At 33.9% G+C, this 15366-nt stretch overlaps 1 protein-coding gene across 5 annotated transcripts in view; it reads right to left on the bottom strand.

Moving 5' to 3' along the window:
* The window catches only part of LOC106051947 (phosphatidylinositol 4-kinase beta-like), a 97210-nt gene that overhangs the window by 46159 nt on the left and 35685 nt on the right, over window positions 1–15366 (bottom strand). For all 5 annotated transcript variants that reach the window (XM_056016470.1, XM_056016466.1, XM_056016467.1 and 2 more), the window contains exons 4-8: window positions 15200–15334; window positions 13247–13470; window positions 11007–11176; window positions 4801–4891; window positions 2981–3120 (exon numbers count right to left, since the gene is read on the bottom strand). In XM_056016470.1, the coding sequence (XP_055872445.1) occupies window positions 2981–3120; window positions 4801–4891; window positions 11007–11176; window positions 13247–13470; window positions 15200–15334 (760 nt within the window). The remainder of the gene's footprint in view (window positions 1–2980; window positions 3121–4800; window positions 4892–11006; window positions 11177–13246; window positions 13471–15199; window positions 15335–15366) is intronic.

Here is a 15366-nt window from a genome sequence, read left to right on the forward strand (position 1 = left end):
TCTTAAACTTCTTGTTTGACATTGTTTATCAGCATCGACTACCTTTATATTGTTTGCCTTTCACCTGTGTTGTTTCGATATTAAAGTGTTACCTCCGTTTGGCCTATCTGGAAAAGACGCGGAGGTGTCTAACAATATTAATAGAAATATAGATACAATGCTGTAGTTTTAACTATCCGGTTTACTAATCAGCAGTGATATTCCGCCAAATCGACTATCCGATGCACCCCTAATAAATATACAGGGTTAGTAGCACTATTTTAGGAGATTTTAGGAGGTTTTTTAAGGATGAAATGAATGATATATATGTACACAAAACTATGCATTTATCAAATCAATTATTGTTACTTGATTTTGGAAATAATAAATATCTTGCTAACATCCCACCCAGAACAGAAAAAATATCATCAGCTGTGGCATGTCCACAGAAAATGTAATTTATCTTTTAATCAAACACAACTAGACTGTCATCCCAAAAACTCAAAACAACCTTTTTTTTCAAATATTTATTAACTCTTTGGCTCCGGAATTACTTCGGAATTATTTTCCACTTTTGGACGGAATTAATTTTTCCGCCATTTCAGAGTGCGCTACTTTGCTTCGATATAACTTTTTTATTTATTATTGGAAAATAATAAATTTGATATAGAATTAAAGAGAAATGGATGCTCTTTCCATTTCTTATGTTTTCTAGTTTGCAAATCATGTTGTTTTTGTAATTTTGGGCTTTGAATATAAAAATTAAAAATGAAAAACTCACCAACTGACATTGAAAATATCCATCCAAGTGCATGTTACAAGAAATTTATTGTTCAAATTGAATTCAAAGAAGTTTTTTTCTCATTTGTATCCATTTGTTTACAGAACACCATAGAAGAAACAGCAATAGATGCAAAAAATAATAAACTGGAACTAATAATCCAATGTCACTACTTTAATGAAAACGCCCATAAAAAAAGCAACACTCTTGGAACAAAAAACTTTTACCCTAAAACTAGTCCAACTGTACAGCATATATATATATTTATAATATTTTCTTCTTAAGTTCTTCATGTACTTAGTATATAAATATTCCTTCTAGTTGCGATATTCATGGAAGCAGTCAATATAAAGTGTGGGTTCGACTCCCATCCAGCGCAAACATAAACCGTTCTCCCTGACCTACAGTGTTTACATACTCTGTCTTTCTTTATAGTTATAGGTCTCCATTCTCTGAAAATGGATCTTATTCTAGCAGGGGTGTTCAATTTAATCCTATGGTCAGCATAGCTATTTATTTTGCTGACAAGACTATCAACAATGTGATTGTCAATGAAAAAAAACAACATTCCAGCTCAATAGATGCAGTGCTGACTAAGTCTAGGTTGACAACCCAATTTCTTGATGGAACAAATCTGAAATTGATCTGTTTCAGTGCCTAGATGATAGATCTAGAGATCTACCTCTGATTAGATTTAGATCTAGATGATGTAGAGACAGCTAAACTAGTTCTAGATTAATCTAGATCTACATTGAACATTAGCTGGGGGTGGAGCTGTTTCATCAGCTGATAAACTTCATCATTACTAGACCTAGCCCTAGGTCTAGATTCTAGATCTATAAATTAATTTACTAGATCTAGACTATATAATTAGATTTATCAAGATCACCATCAGATGAAACAAAATCACTGTCATCTGAATTATTATACTTCCTCATCAAAGAAATATTTAGATCTACAAAGTTTATATGGCCCTGGTTGAAGCTCCATGTTAAAAAAACATGCACACAGAACAAATAAATGTCATCTCTTTACAAACTTCGTACAAAATAAAAACACGTTAAATGAAGGAAATTCTGGATGTTTAGCAAAGGGAAACTATTCTAGATAAAAAATTAAGCAAAAAAAAACATGAATTGGAGAAATAAAAACGAAAAAATAAATTTTATATAGCCAATGCCCTCAGCGTTGGTCCGACTTTTTTCCCCTTTTTTAAAATCAACGTCCTGTGCGTTGTTGCGGAGCCAAAGAGTTAAGGAACATTACAAATGGTTGCTATTTCACTTATTTTTTTTTGTTATAAGAAACATTCTTACAGATGTTTTCATACTCTATATATTCTGTGTGGTGGGAATGTACAAACAGAGACCACAAGTATGTTTAGTTGTACATTTGCTTACTAAACAATGGCTTTTGGAGGGAGGGGGGGTAACTAGACATAAGCTTTTTTTTTTTCAAGCACAATTTCTTTTTCAATTCTGGCTTTTACAACTGAAATAACTTTTAAGGACTTTTCACAGCTGTGTGCAAAATATTTGTATTACAGTAGATCTAGACTTGATGTAAGTCATTTAAATTCGCAAACTTTTCACAGGTGTGAATTATTTTCGCTAGATTCTAGTGATTTAGCGCAAGTCTAGATTAAAGTAGACCTCTAGATCTAAGTCACTAAATTTGTGGAGATTTCATGGCTGTGTGCAAATTATCATGATTAGATCTAAATCTAGATCAAGTATCATGATCAAAGTAGTTGTAGATCTGAAGTGTTACAGATCCAAGGGATCCACTACAAACCACAAGCTAGATCTAGATCTAGTCCTGTGTATAATAAGTAGATCTAGACTCTATATACCTAGCTATAATTAATATGGTGTTTTGAATCAATAGGGCTTCTGTATTTTTGAGTAAAATGAAAAAAAAAAATCAGAATATCTTTTTTTTTTTTTTTTTGCATTCTATTTTTTTAAACTCCAAAATAATAAATTTCTAATCAAAACTTTAAAAAGTCATGTTGGTGTAATAGCTAAATGTATGGTACCTACTCCCACCACTCTCGCGTTCTTCATTTCTAGACTAAATCTTTTCTGTCCCCCCCCCACCTTCATTTTATGGCACTTTTAGACCACTTTCTAACATGCATATAGCTAAAACTCCCCAGATGCCTAAGAAAGTTTCTTAAGAAGCTTCATGGGTTAAATGACAGCTATTCTGCATACTGACCTTTTCTTTGGAGTTCAACACAACAGCCTGAGTGTGAGGTATGCGAGCAATGTGATGATTCCTGGAATGTGATATAGGCAGCCACACTCGAGCAGGCAAGTTCAAGTTCAACAAGGCCAGTTCAGCTATTAACTGAGATGCTATAATAAAAAAGACATGAGATGCTAAATGATAAAAGACATGTTTTGATACTGGCTGAGATGCTAAATAATAAAAGACATGTTTTGATACTGGCTGAGATGCTAAATGATAAAAAAGATGTTTTGATACTGGCTGAGATGCTAAATGATAAAAAAGATATTTTGATACTGGCTGAGATGCTAAATGATAAAAAAGATGTTTTGATACTGGCTGAGATGCTAAATGATAAAAGACATGTTTTGATACTGGCTGAGATGCTAAATGATGAAAGACATGTTTTGATACTGGCTGAGATACTAAATGATAAAAGACATGTTTTGATACTGGCTGAGATGCTAAATGATAAAAAAGATGTTTTGATACTGGCTGAGATGCTAAATGATAAAAAAGATGTTTTGATACTGGCTGAGATGCTAAATGATAAAAAAGATGTTTTGATACTGGCTGAGATGCTAAATGATAAAAGACATGTTTTGATACTGGCTGAGATGCTAAATGATAAAAGACATGTTTTGATACTGGCTGAGATACTAAATGATAAAAGACATGTTTTGATACTGGTTGAGATGCTAAATGATAAAAGACATGTTTTGATACTGGCTGAGATGCTAAATGATAAAAGACATGTTTTGATACTGGCTGAGATGCTAAATGATAAAAGACATGTTTTGATACTGGCTGAGATGCTAAATGATAAAAAAGATGTTTTGATACTGGCTGAGATGCTAAATGATAAAAAAGATGTTTTGAAACTGGCTGAGATGCTAAATGATAAAAAAGATGTTTTGATACTGGCTGAGATGCTAAATGATAAAGAAGATGTTTTGATACTGGCTGAGATGCTAAATGATAAAAAAGATGTTTTGATACTGGCTGAGATGCTAAATGATAAAAGACATGTTTTGATACTGGCTGAGATGCTAAATGATAAAAGACATGTTTTGATACTGGCTGAGATGCTAAATGATAAAAGACATGTTTTGATACTGGCTGAGATGCTAAATGATAAAAAAGATATTTTGATACTGGCTGAGATGCTAAATGATAAAGAAGAAGTTTTGATACTGGATGAGATGCTAAATGATAAAAAAGATGTTTTGATACTGGCTGAGATGCTAAATGATAAAAAAGATGTTTTGATACTGGCTGAGATGCTAAATGATAAAGAAGATGTTTTGATACTGGCTGAGATGCTAAATGATAAAAGACATGTTTTGATACTGGCTGAGATGCTAAATGATAAAAGACATGTTTGGATACTGGATGAGATGCTAAATGATAAAAGACATGTTTTGATACTGGCTGAGATGCTAAATGATAAAAGACATGTTTTGATACTGACTGAGATGCTAAATGATAAAAGACATGTTTTGATACTGGCTGAGATGCTAAATGATAAAAGACATGTTTTGATACTGGCTGAGATGCTAAATGATAAAAAAGATGTTTTGATACTGGCTGAGATGCTAAATGATAAAAAAGATGTTTTGATACTGGCTGAGATGCTAAATGATGAAGATGTTTTGATACTGGCTGAGATGCTAAATGATAAAAAAGATGTTTTGATACTGGCTGAGATGCTAAATGATAAAAGACATGTTTTGATACTGGCTGAGATGCTAAATGATAAAAAACATGACAGAGAACGACTGAAAAGAAAATGTCCAAAAAAGACTTACTTCTATGTTCTTTAGTTGGCAACAGCTGCAACTTGTGACCAATGTTTAATAAAGCCTTGATAAATTCTTCTTGGGGCAAAAGCCTTGGAGCCTGGAGACCATAAGTTTTGTTACAATTTTTCATATGGATACTCCAATTTAATATTTGTTATTCATATAGATACTCCAATTAAGTATTTGTTTTTCATATAGATACTCCAATTTAATATGTTTTTCATATAGATACTCCAATTTAATATTTGTTTTTCATATAGATAGTTCAATTTAATATGTTTTTCATATGGATAGTCCAATTGAACTATTGTTTTTCAAATGGATAATCCAATTAAACTATTGTTTTTCAAATGGATAGTCCAATGGAACTATTGTTTTTCAAATGGATAGTCCAATGGAACTATTGTTTTTCATATGGATAGTCCAATTGAACTATTGTTTTTCATAGGGATAGTCCAATTGAAAAATTATTGTTTTTCATAGGGATAGTCCAATGGAACTATTGTTTTTCATAGGGATAGTCCAATTGAAAAATTATTGTTTTTCATAGGGATAGTCCAATTGAAAAATTATTGTTTTTCATAGGGATAGTCTAATTGAAAAATTATTGTTTTTCATAGGGATAGTCCAACAGAGTTTAGATATAATATTCTAATAAATAATAATAATAATAATAGCTTTTATACAGCATATTTTTTCATGCGTATAGCATGAATTAGAAAAATCAGTAAAAAAAAAAATGTCTGAAAGGTGAACAATGACAGGCCTGAGTGTGACAAGGCCATGCTGGAAGAGAGAGTAAACAAAGAGTCAGTCAGATGGAGATTTGATGAGTTGTTCATCCTTTCAAAAAGTTCTCTTTTCTTTTGTTACAGTTAACTAAAAAAATTTAATTCTACATTATTCATTGAAGCCTACAACATTCTCAATGTCTACTATTCATTGAAGCCTACAACATTCTCAATGTCTACTATTCATTGAAGCCTACAACATTCTCAATGTCTACCATTCATTGAAGCCTACAACATTCTCAATGTCTACTATTCATTGAAGCCTACAACATCCTCAATGTCTACTATTCATTGAAGCCTACAACATCCTCAATGTCTACTATTCATTGAAGCCTACAACATTCTCAATGTCTACTATTCATTGAAGCCTACAACATCCTCAATGTCTACTATTCATTGAAGCCTACAACATCCTCAATGTCTACTATTCATTGAAGCCTACAACATCCTCAATGTCTACTATTCATTGAAGCCTACAACATCCTCAATGTCTACTATTCATTGAAGCCTACAACATCCTCAATGTCTACTATTCATTGAAGCCTACAACATCCTCAATGTCTACTATTCATTGAAGCCTACAACATCCTCAATGTCTACTATTCATTGAAGCCTACAACATTCTCAATGTCTACTATTCATTGAAGCCTACAACATTCTCAATGTCTACTATTCATTGAAGCCTACAACATTCTCAATGTCTACTATTCATTGAAGCCTACAATATTCTCAATGTCTACTATTCATTGAAGCCTACAATATTCTCAATGTCTACTAGTCAATGAGTAGGTGGAATATCTCTTAACCCTCTATTGTGAACATTTTGAAACAGATGTTTAAAAAACATTTTTTATGATTAATGTCATCCTATGGGGTCTACAAGATATATGGAAAAAATTTGTAATTTTGACATTGTAGCTTCATAGCAATTTTGCAACATAGAGCACAAGTGGGTAAATTTTAAAACAGTACAAAACATATTTTAAAACAGATTTTATAATGTATTATATGGATTATATTCAAAGTTATTTTTTTAGTGACAATAAAATCAGCAGAAGTATACATTTTGTAAAAAATAATGAAAAAAAAATCTAGTTTTAAAAATTCATCTTCTATGTAACATTTATAAAAAGGTATTTGGACATGATTAGTAATATTATATATATCATCATTGTGATAGATTTAATATTATTTAAATGTTACAAGTAATGTACTTAATAAAAAAAATAATGATAATTCCAATAATAAGTGAAAATAGTATTTCAAAAATATTATTTTACAATTTATAGAAAAATATATATATTTTTTTAGAAACCAAAAAACCATAGACACAAAACTTAGAATAATGAAATATTAAATCTCTTGGAAAAACATACAACAGTAGAATTCTCTATTTTAATACATACACACAAATGTATAGCTTTTAATGAGGTCTCCTTTTTTTAACCTGGTAATTAGCCTCAGGCTGTGACAAAGTGTTGGATATTGTTTGAAATTTCTGTTGATACATGAGGTCAAGGGATAATAATAACTGGATGTAGAGCATCAAATGTACTCACCAGAGTTACATAGTTTTAATCATTTTCAGTTATGTCCAAACTTTATTTTGATACTGGCTTGACCAATGTATGTATTCCAGTGGGGATGACATAGGGCAATATGAATTTTTGAATTTCCAAAATGTGTACCACATGCCACAATGAATTTGATAAACAGAGTGTATCCAAGGCTTCATTATACAGCACAGACACGAGTTTTGAGAGGCCAGATACTAACCCATTAAAGCCTGGTATATGGCTTCATTATACAGCACAGACAAGAGTTTTGAGAGGCCAGATACTAACCCATTAAAGCCTGGTATATGGCTTCATTATACAGCAAAGACATGAGTTTTGAGAGGCCAGATACTAACCCATTAAGCCTGGTATATGGCTTCATTATACAGCACAGACATGAGTTTTGAGAGGCCAGATACTAACCCATTAAAGCCTGGTATATGGCTTCATTATACAGCACAGACAAGAGTTTTGAGAGGCCAGATACTAACCCATTAAGCCTGGTATATGGCTTCATTATACAGCACAGACAAGAGTTTTGAGAGGCCAGATACTAACCCATTAAGCCTGGTATATGGCTTCATTATACAGCACAGACAAGAGTTTTGAGAGGCCAGATACTAACCCATTAAAGCCTGGTATATGGCTTCATTATACAGCACAGAGAAGAGTTTTGAGAGGCCAGATACTAACCCATTAAAGCCTGTTATATGGCTTCATTATACAGCACAGACAAGAGTTTTGAGAGGCCAGATACTAACCCATTAAGCCTGGTATATGGCTTCATTATACAGCACAGACATGAGTTTTGAGAGGCCAGATACTAACCCATTAAGCCTGGTATATGGCTTCATTATACAGCACAGACATGAGTTTTGAGAGGCCAGATACTAACCCATTAAAGCCTGGTATATGGCTTCATTATACAGCACAGACAAGAGTTTTGAGAGGCCAGATACTAACCCATTAAGCCTGGTATATGGCTTCATTATACAGCACAGACATGAGTTTTGAGAGGCCAGATACTAACCCATTAAGCCTGGTATATGGCTTCATTATACAGCACAGACAAGAGTTTTGAGAGGCCAGATACTAACCCATTAAGCCTGGTATATGGCTTCATTATACAGCACAGACATGAGTTTTGAGAGGCCAGATACTAACCCATTAAAGCCTGGTATATGGCTTCATTATACAGCACAGACAAGAGTTTTGAGAGGCCAGATACTAACCCATTAAGCCTGGTATATGGCTTCATTATACAGCAAAGACATGAGTTTTGAGAGGCCAGATACTAACCCATTAAAGCCTGGTATATGGCTTCATTATACAGCACAGACAAGAGTTTTGAGAGGCCAGATACTAACCCATTAAAGCCTGGTATATGGCTTCATTATACAGCACAGACAAGAGTTTTGAGAGGCCAGATACTAACCCATTAAGCCTGGTATATGGCTTCATTATACAGCACAGACATGAGTTTTGAGAGGCCAGATACTAACCCATTAAAGCCTGGTATATGGCTTCATTATACAGCACAGACAAGAGTTTTGAGAGGCCAGATACTAACCCATTAAGCCTGGTATATGGCTTCATTATACAGCAAAGACATGAGTTTTGAGAGGCCAGATACTAACCCATTAAAGCCTGGTATATGGCTTCATTATACAGCACAGACAAGAGTTTTGAGAGGCCAGATACTAACCCATTAAAGCCTGGTATATGGCTTCATTATACAGCACAGACAAGAGTTTTGAGAGGCCAGATACTAACCCATTAAGCCTGATATATGGCTTCATTATACAGCACAGACAAGAGTTTTGAGAGGCCAGATACTAACCCATTAAGCCTGGTATATGGCTTCATTATACAGCACAGACAAGAGTTTTGAGAGGCCAGATACTAACCCATTAAAGCCTGGTATATGGCTTGTGGGGTGTAGATTGGGCATCACTAATAAATCCGCCTGCATGATAAAAATATTTTTTTTTAAAAATTCCCTTAAATAATCAATAGAAGATCTTACTGGCCTGGTTGATTTTAAGTGTTTATGTAAAACAAATCTCTATTATGAGCTTAATTCTAAAGTTTTTTCAGAAATTATGATTCCATCAAGCTCAAACTACCAGCAGGTGGACAGAGGATATTGATGGGCTGGTTCAAACTTGCACCATCGCAGAGGCACTCCAAAGCACATAACATGACCAGGCAGCCAGCATTTGGTTGTTTTGTTTTTATGTCTGTGTTCTCTCTCCAAAAGATATCTTTTATCAATAGGTAGGTGCTGATGGCTGATCAACATCAGCAAAAGATTCATCTGAAGTTACCTACAATAAAAATATGAAAAAAAAATTCCTTTAATAATTATTAAATATTCATAAATGTCGAAATATGTTGTATATAGTATATACATCTCTATATTCTTTATTCAATATTTTATTTTTACCTGAGTGGTCTTCGTAATCTTTACAGTCTGTATCTTTGACGCAACTTGAGAGCTCGTCATCTCACGCTCAGGATTCCTCTATAGAAGATTTACTGGGATTCAGAGAACCTATTGACAATCTTTAGATCTGAAAATTAAAAATGTAAAATATTGATTAGATCTATAAGGCCTATATTTTGAAATCATGAAATTTATTATTTATGTTTAGATTATCATTAATATGATTATAGATTCTCTAAAAAAGATCTAGATTCTAGATCTTATAGATCTATTATTATACTTATACTAGTATAGATCTAGATCTAGAATGATCTAAGACTATTTTTAAAATACATTTTAAAGCTAAATGTACACAAATAATCTAGCTAATACAATAAAACAAGGTTTCTAAATGAAAAATGTACATCTACTTTTATCTACTATTGAATCTATTGAAAATATGATCCACTTGTGCACCAAGTAGCAAATTTACAACAGTACTTCAAATGCTTACAAAATCATTATTTTGATATAAACAATGCTAACTTTTAATTCTATAGCTAATATAACATCATTACATTATAGAAAATATTTTTTTCACAATGATTTTTCACTTTAGTATTAAATGAGAATGAAAAGAATCTTACCTTTTGTATCAGTCCAAAAAAACAAAATCGAGCACACTTTGATCGCAAAATACATTCTGTTCTACTAACATCAAGATAGAAAAGGAAGTCTACAAATTCAATTCACTTTAAAGTATCGGAAATAAAAAAATTCATTAAATTATAATAATAAATAAATAAATAATTCAACTTTTTTGGGTTTGTAGCAAATTTGCAACATAGCGCGATATAGGGTTAAAATGACAAACTGTTAACATTTTGTGAAAAAAACATTTGAGTGTAAAACCATGTGAAACTATATTCCAACAAATGTACCATCATGTGAAACTACATGAGAATTAATTCATTAAATAGCTATTATATAGCGCTACTTTCATACTTATAGCATGCTCAGAGCATTATGGTCCAATCTCATTTGTGGACCAGTGAGGGGAGTGTTAGGGTTTTCTTGCTGTTTTAGTGCTCAGTAAACACAAAACTGCTCGAGTGGGGTGTCGAACCTCGAGCCCTTATATAGGTAGCCAAACCAAGCCAAGTGTACTTATCCTCTTGACCATGCTTCCCACTTACATAAATAACAAAAACAACATTTTTATGAACACTTGAAAATAAATAGCATGTCAGGCCTAACACCATTTAAAAAATCCAACCCCATATAACCAAAAGTAAAAAGCCTAACACCATAGCACCAAGTGTTGCAACATAAACCCAAGTGTAGCAATAGCAAAGGTAGCATCATAAGCAAGTGAAACATAACTACAGCAGTGTAAAATCATAATATCATGAATTTACCAGACATCATGAACAAACTTACATCGCAATGACAGTTAGTATCTCTTCCTTTTAAATGATTGAAAACAGCCTCTGACTGTAGATGACACTGACAGCCATTGTCAAAAGCCCTTCCAGTAGAGAGGTCTCCAACTACATGAGCACTGGGTACAGCCATTGAAGGTGTGGTCTCACTGTGTTTTATCAAGATACCTGCAAGGACAAGTCAGAGGTGAGGAATTGAAAATATCTCAGTAGAAATGATCAGAGAAACAAAATAAATCTGGGTCTGAAAGTTTTAAGACTTGAGCTCTAAGTGTAGACATGAAGCAGTACATTTGTAAGACTTGAATTCTAATTGTAGACATGAAGCAGTACATTTGTAAGACTTGAGCTCTAAGTGTAGACATGAAGCAGTACATTTGTAAGACTTGAGTTCTAATTGTAGACATGAAGCAGTACATTTGTAAGACTTGAGCTCTAAGTGTAGACATGAAGCAGTACATTTGTAAGACTTGAGTTCTAATTGTAGACATGAAGCAGTACATTTGTAAGACTTGAGTTCTAAGTGTAGACATGAAGCAGTACATTTGTAAGACTTGAGTTCTAATTGTAGACATGAAGCAGTACATTTGTAAGACTTGAGTTCTAAGTGTAGACATGAAGCAGTACATTTGTAAGACTTGAGTTCTAATTGTAGACATGAAGCAGTACATTTGTAAGACTTGAGCTCTAAGTGTAGACATGAAGCAGTACATTTGTAAGACTTGAGCTCTAAGTGTAGACATGAAGCAGTACATTTGTAAGACTTGAGCTCTAAGTGTAGACATGAAGCAGTACATTTGTAAGACTTGAGCTCTAAGTGTAGACATGAAGCAGTACATTTGTAAGACTTGAGCTCTAAGTGTAGACATGAAGCAGTACATTTGTAAGACTTGAGCTCTAAGTGTAGACATGAAGCAGTACATTTGTAAGACTTGAGCTCTAAGTGTAGACATGAAGCAGTACATTTGTAAGACTTGAGTTCTAAGTGTAGACATGAAGCAGTACATTTGTAAGACTTGAGCTCTAAGTGTAGACATGAAGCAGTACATTTGTAAGACTTGAGCTCTAAGTGTAGACATGAAGCAGTACATTTGTAAGACTTGAGCTCTAAGTGTAGACATGAAGCAGTACATTTGTAAGACTTGAGCTCTAAGTCTAGACATGAAGCAGTACATTTGTAAGACTTGAGCTCTAAGTCTAGACATGAAGCAGTACATTTGTAAGACTTGAGCTCTAAGTCTAGACATGAAGCAGTACATTTGTACATGTGATCAAACCAATTGGCAGTGTAGGTGGTAAGCAGGGACAAACTGGCTATGTGGGGCTGGTTAGCTGACTTCCAAAAAGTAGATGGGACAGTCAGCAAAAGAGCTACTTGAATGACAGGCCTGTAAATATTCTCTTTTAAAAGGGTCAACCCATGCAGCACTATGACTGGTTCTTTTATCAATGATCCTTTACAGAAAAATAGAATACATTAACTTTGTTCACTGGGGAACTTCAATTTACAAACAACCCAAGGCCTTGTATTTCTTCCAGTACTATGCACACTAGTATAGAACATACTTGCATAAATCTATAGCAGGACCTTTACAAAGAATAAAGCTGATAGTATAGAACATACTTGCATAAATCTATAGCAGGACCTTTACAAAGAATGCAGCTGATAGTATAGAACATACTTGCATAAATCTATAGCAGGACCTTTACAAAGAATAAAGCTGATAGTATAGAGCATACTTGCATGCATCTATAGCAGGACCTTTACAAAGAATGCAGCTGATAGTATAGAACATACTTGCATGAATCTATAGCAGGACCTTTACAAAGAATGCAGCTGATAGTATAGAACATACTTGCATGAATGTACAGCAGGGCCTTTACAAAGAATGCAGCTGATAGTATAGAACATACTTGCATGAATGTACAGCAGGGCCTTTACAAAGAATGCAGCTGATAGTATAGAACATACTTGCATGAATGTACAGCAGGGCCTTTACAAAGAATGCAGCTGATAGTCTAGAGAACATACTTGCATGAATCTATAGCAGGACCTTTACAAAGAATGCAGCTGATAGTATAGAACATACTTGCATGAATCTATAGCAGGACCTTTAAAAAGAATGCAGCTGATACCTTCATAGTTTCCTAGCACACAAATAGAAAGAGAAAAAAAAATGTTTAAAAAACCTTACAGAAGTACACATAGTAGGTCATAGATCCAAAACACTTTAGTACCTGTGGCTTCTGACCTTGACCGTTGATGAGTTTTCTTGACCACAGTGCTAGCTACTGCCTGGCTGAGCTGAGGTGTGGTTGACAGTAAAGCTAATGCAGCTGAAGTTTGGCTGCCACTCAGATTAAATGCTGCCATGCTAAGTGGCTGTGGTGATGAGTAACGCAATGGTGCATTCTGGGACATTGGTGACTTAGCATTACCTGTAGGACTTTGAACTTGAGGCCTGTGGACAAAATAATAGTATTTGTTTGGTGAGAGCAGCAAAGAGTTTTGTTGTGGTCTTGGGAAGAAAATGTCATGTACCAAGGAGATGTACCAAGGGCTGAACCCTAGTGACATACATTCTAGTCAGCTGAAGAAAGAGTCTGCAATGCACACGTCACCATGGTAAAAACAGTGCGGGTCAAAGGTAGACAGGCTGTCACACATTCACAAATGAAAATAATGTAAGAGACCTTGAGAGAAAATTAGTTCAAGGTTATAATGGAAAACTATAATTTAATATATGTCAAGGTGATTCCTAGAAGATAAAGCTTGGAGTTTTTTGGTTAGAAAGTTAGAGTCTAGATGTCACTAGTTTGAATGTAAATAGTTGGTGAGTTGATTGATCCTCATGAGTGTCTCCTGTATCTACTTTGTACATGATCTGTAGTCTAGTGTCTCCTGTATCTACTTTGTACATGATCTGTAGTCTAGTGTCTCCTGTATCTACTTTGTTCATGATCTGTAGTATAGTCTCCTGTATCTACTTTGTACATGATCTGTAGTCTAGTGTCTCCTGTATCTACTTTGTACATGATCTGTAGTCTAGTGTCTCCTGTATCTACTTTGTACATGATCTGTAGTCTAGTGTCTCCTGTATCTACTTTGTACATGATCTGTAGTCTAGTGTCTCCTGTATCTACTTTGTACATGATCTGTAGTCTAGTGTCTCCTGTTTGAGTTTGAAAGCATTCAACTCTTGAAGCGTCTATCTGCACTGTGTCACATAATTGTTTCTTAAAGTGGTTTGAACTATAACTATATCACCTCCGAATCTGCATATGTCAGATGTATTTGAATAAAATACTACGTAAGTCTCTTGTGACATCATGACATATTTGACACCTCCGACAGCTGCTCATAACCACTACCAGAATATGGAATAAATTGAAACCTCCTATCCTATGGCTATCTGTGAGGTAAAATGGAAACTCCAAGTATTAGCAACAACAGAATAATTTGGCATCTTCAACGTAATAAATACTACAGGATCATTCAATTTCTCGAGCAACCTTTGACATCTGCCATACTTACTAACCAACCTGTAAAAATCGAAATAAATCTTCTACAAACAAATGTCCAAAATGGCAAATTTCCAAAAATAAAAGGACTAAATAGATTCAAATCTAATGTATTTGGAAAAGCTAGCAAAGGCATCAAGTCTACCTAAACATCCATATTCAAGAACCTTACAGGAAAAGCCATAAACATTTGAATCAAATGAAGGATGCCTGAAAAAGTATTTTGAACACTGGTCATTGATTAGTTCTTGGAGTAATCAAACATTACTTAAGGATGAATAATTATAGATGAAATTTTTATGTATTTTGGATATCGCATTGAGTAGAAAGTTATAATATTCATTTTATTTTCATACATTTTTATACATTCATAAGATATTGTGGTTGTTGAATACTGCATTTTTTTGTGTTGATATTTTTAACTTAGTTTGTACATGGGAAAAGTACCTGCAAGAATATTGTATATTAATAAAATTTAAAGGTTGTGCATTTGCAGTTAAGTGTATTATTCATCATAGTCCACAAGATATGCTCTACTAGTCCACAATAGACACTTGACTAGTCCAAAGAACACTCTACTAGTACACATGTCCACAATACACAAGTCAACCTATATGCATCAGTGTTTCTAAAGCATTCCTTGCAGATTGAAGTCATAACAGAGTCTACCTTAGCTGTTCATTTAAAATCATGTCCCGTAACTTGATCCCTTGAGAATTCTTCCAATTAGGTTTCAGTGTGTCTGCAGAGTAGGCATCAAGAAGCCAGGCACAATTGACTGAAAATTCAATGGAGTTTCTACACCTGTAACAGAAAATAAAGATTATGTGATAAAA

This window comes from Biomphalaria glabrata, chromosome 17, assembly GCF_947242115.1.
Source record: "Biomphalaria glabrata chromosome 17, xgBioGlab47.1, whole genome shotgun sequence".
Taxonomy (NCBI): Eukaryota; Metazoa; Mollusca; class Gastropoda; family Planorbidae; genus Biomphalaria; species Biomphalaria glabrata.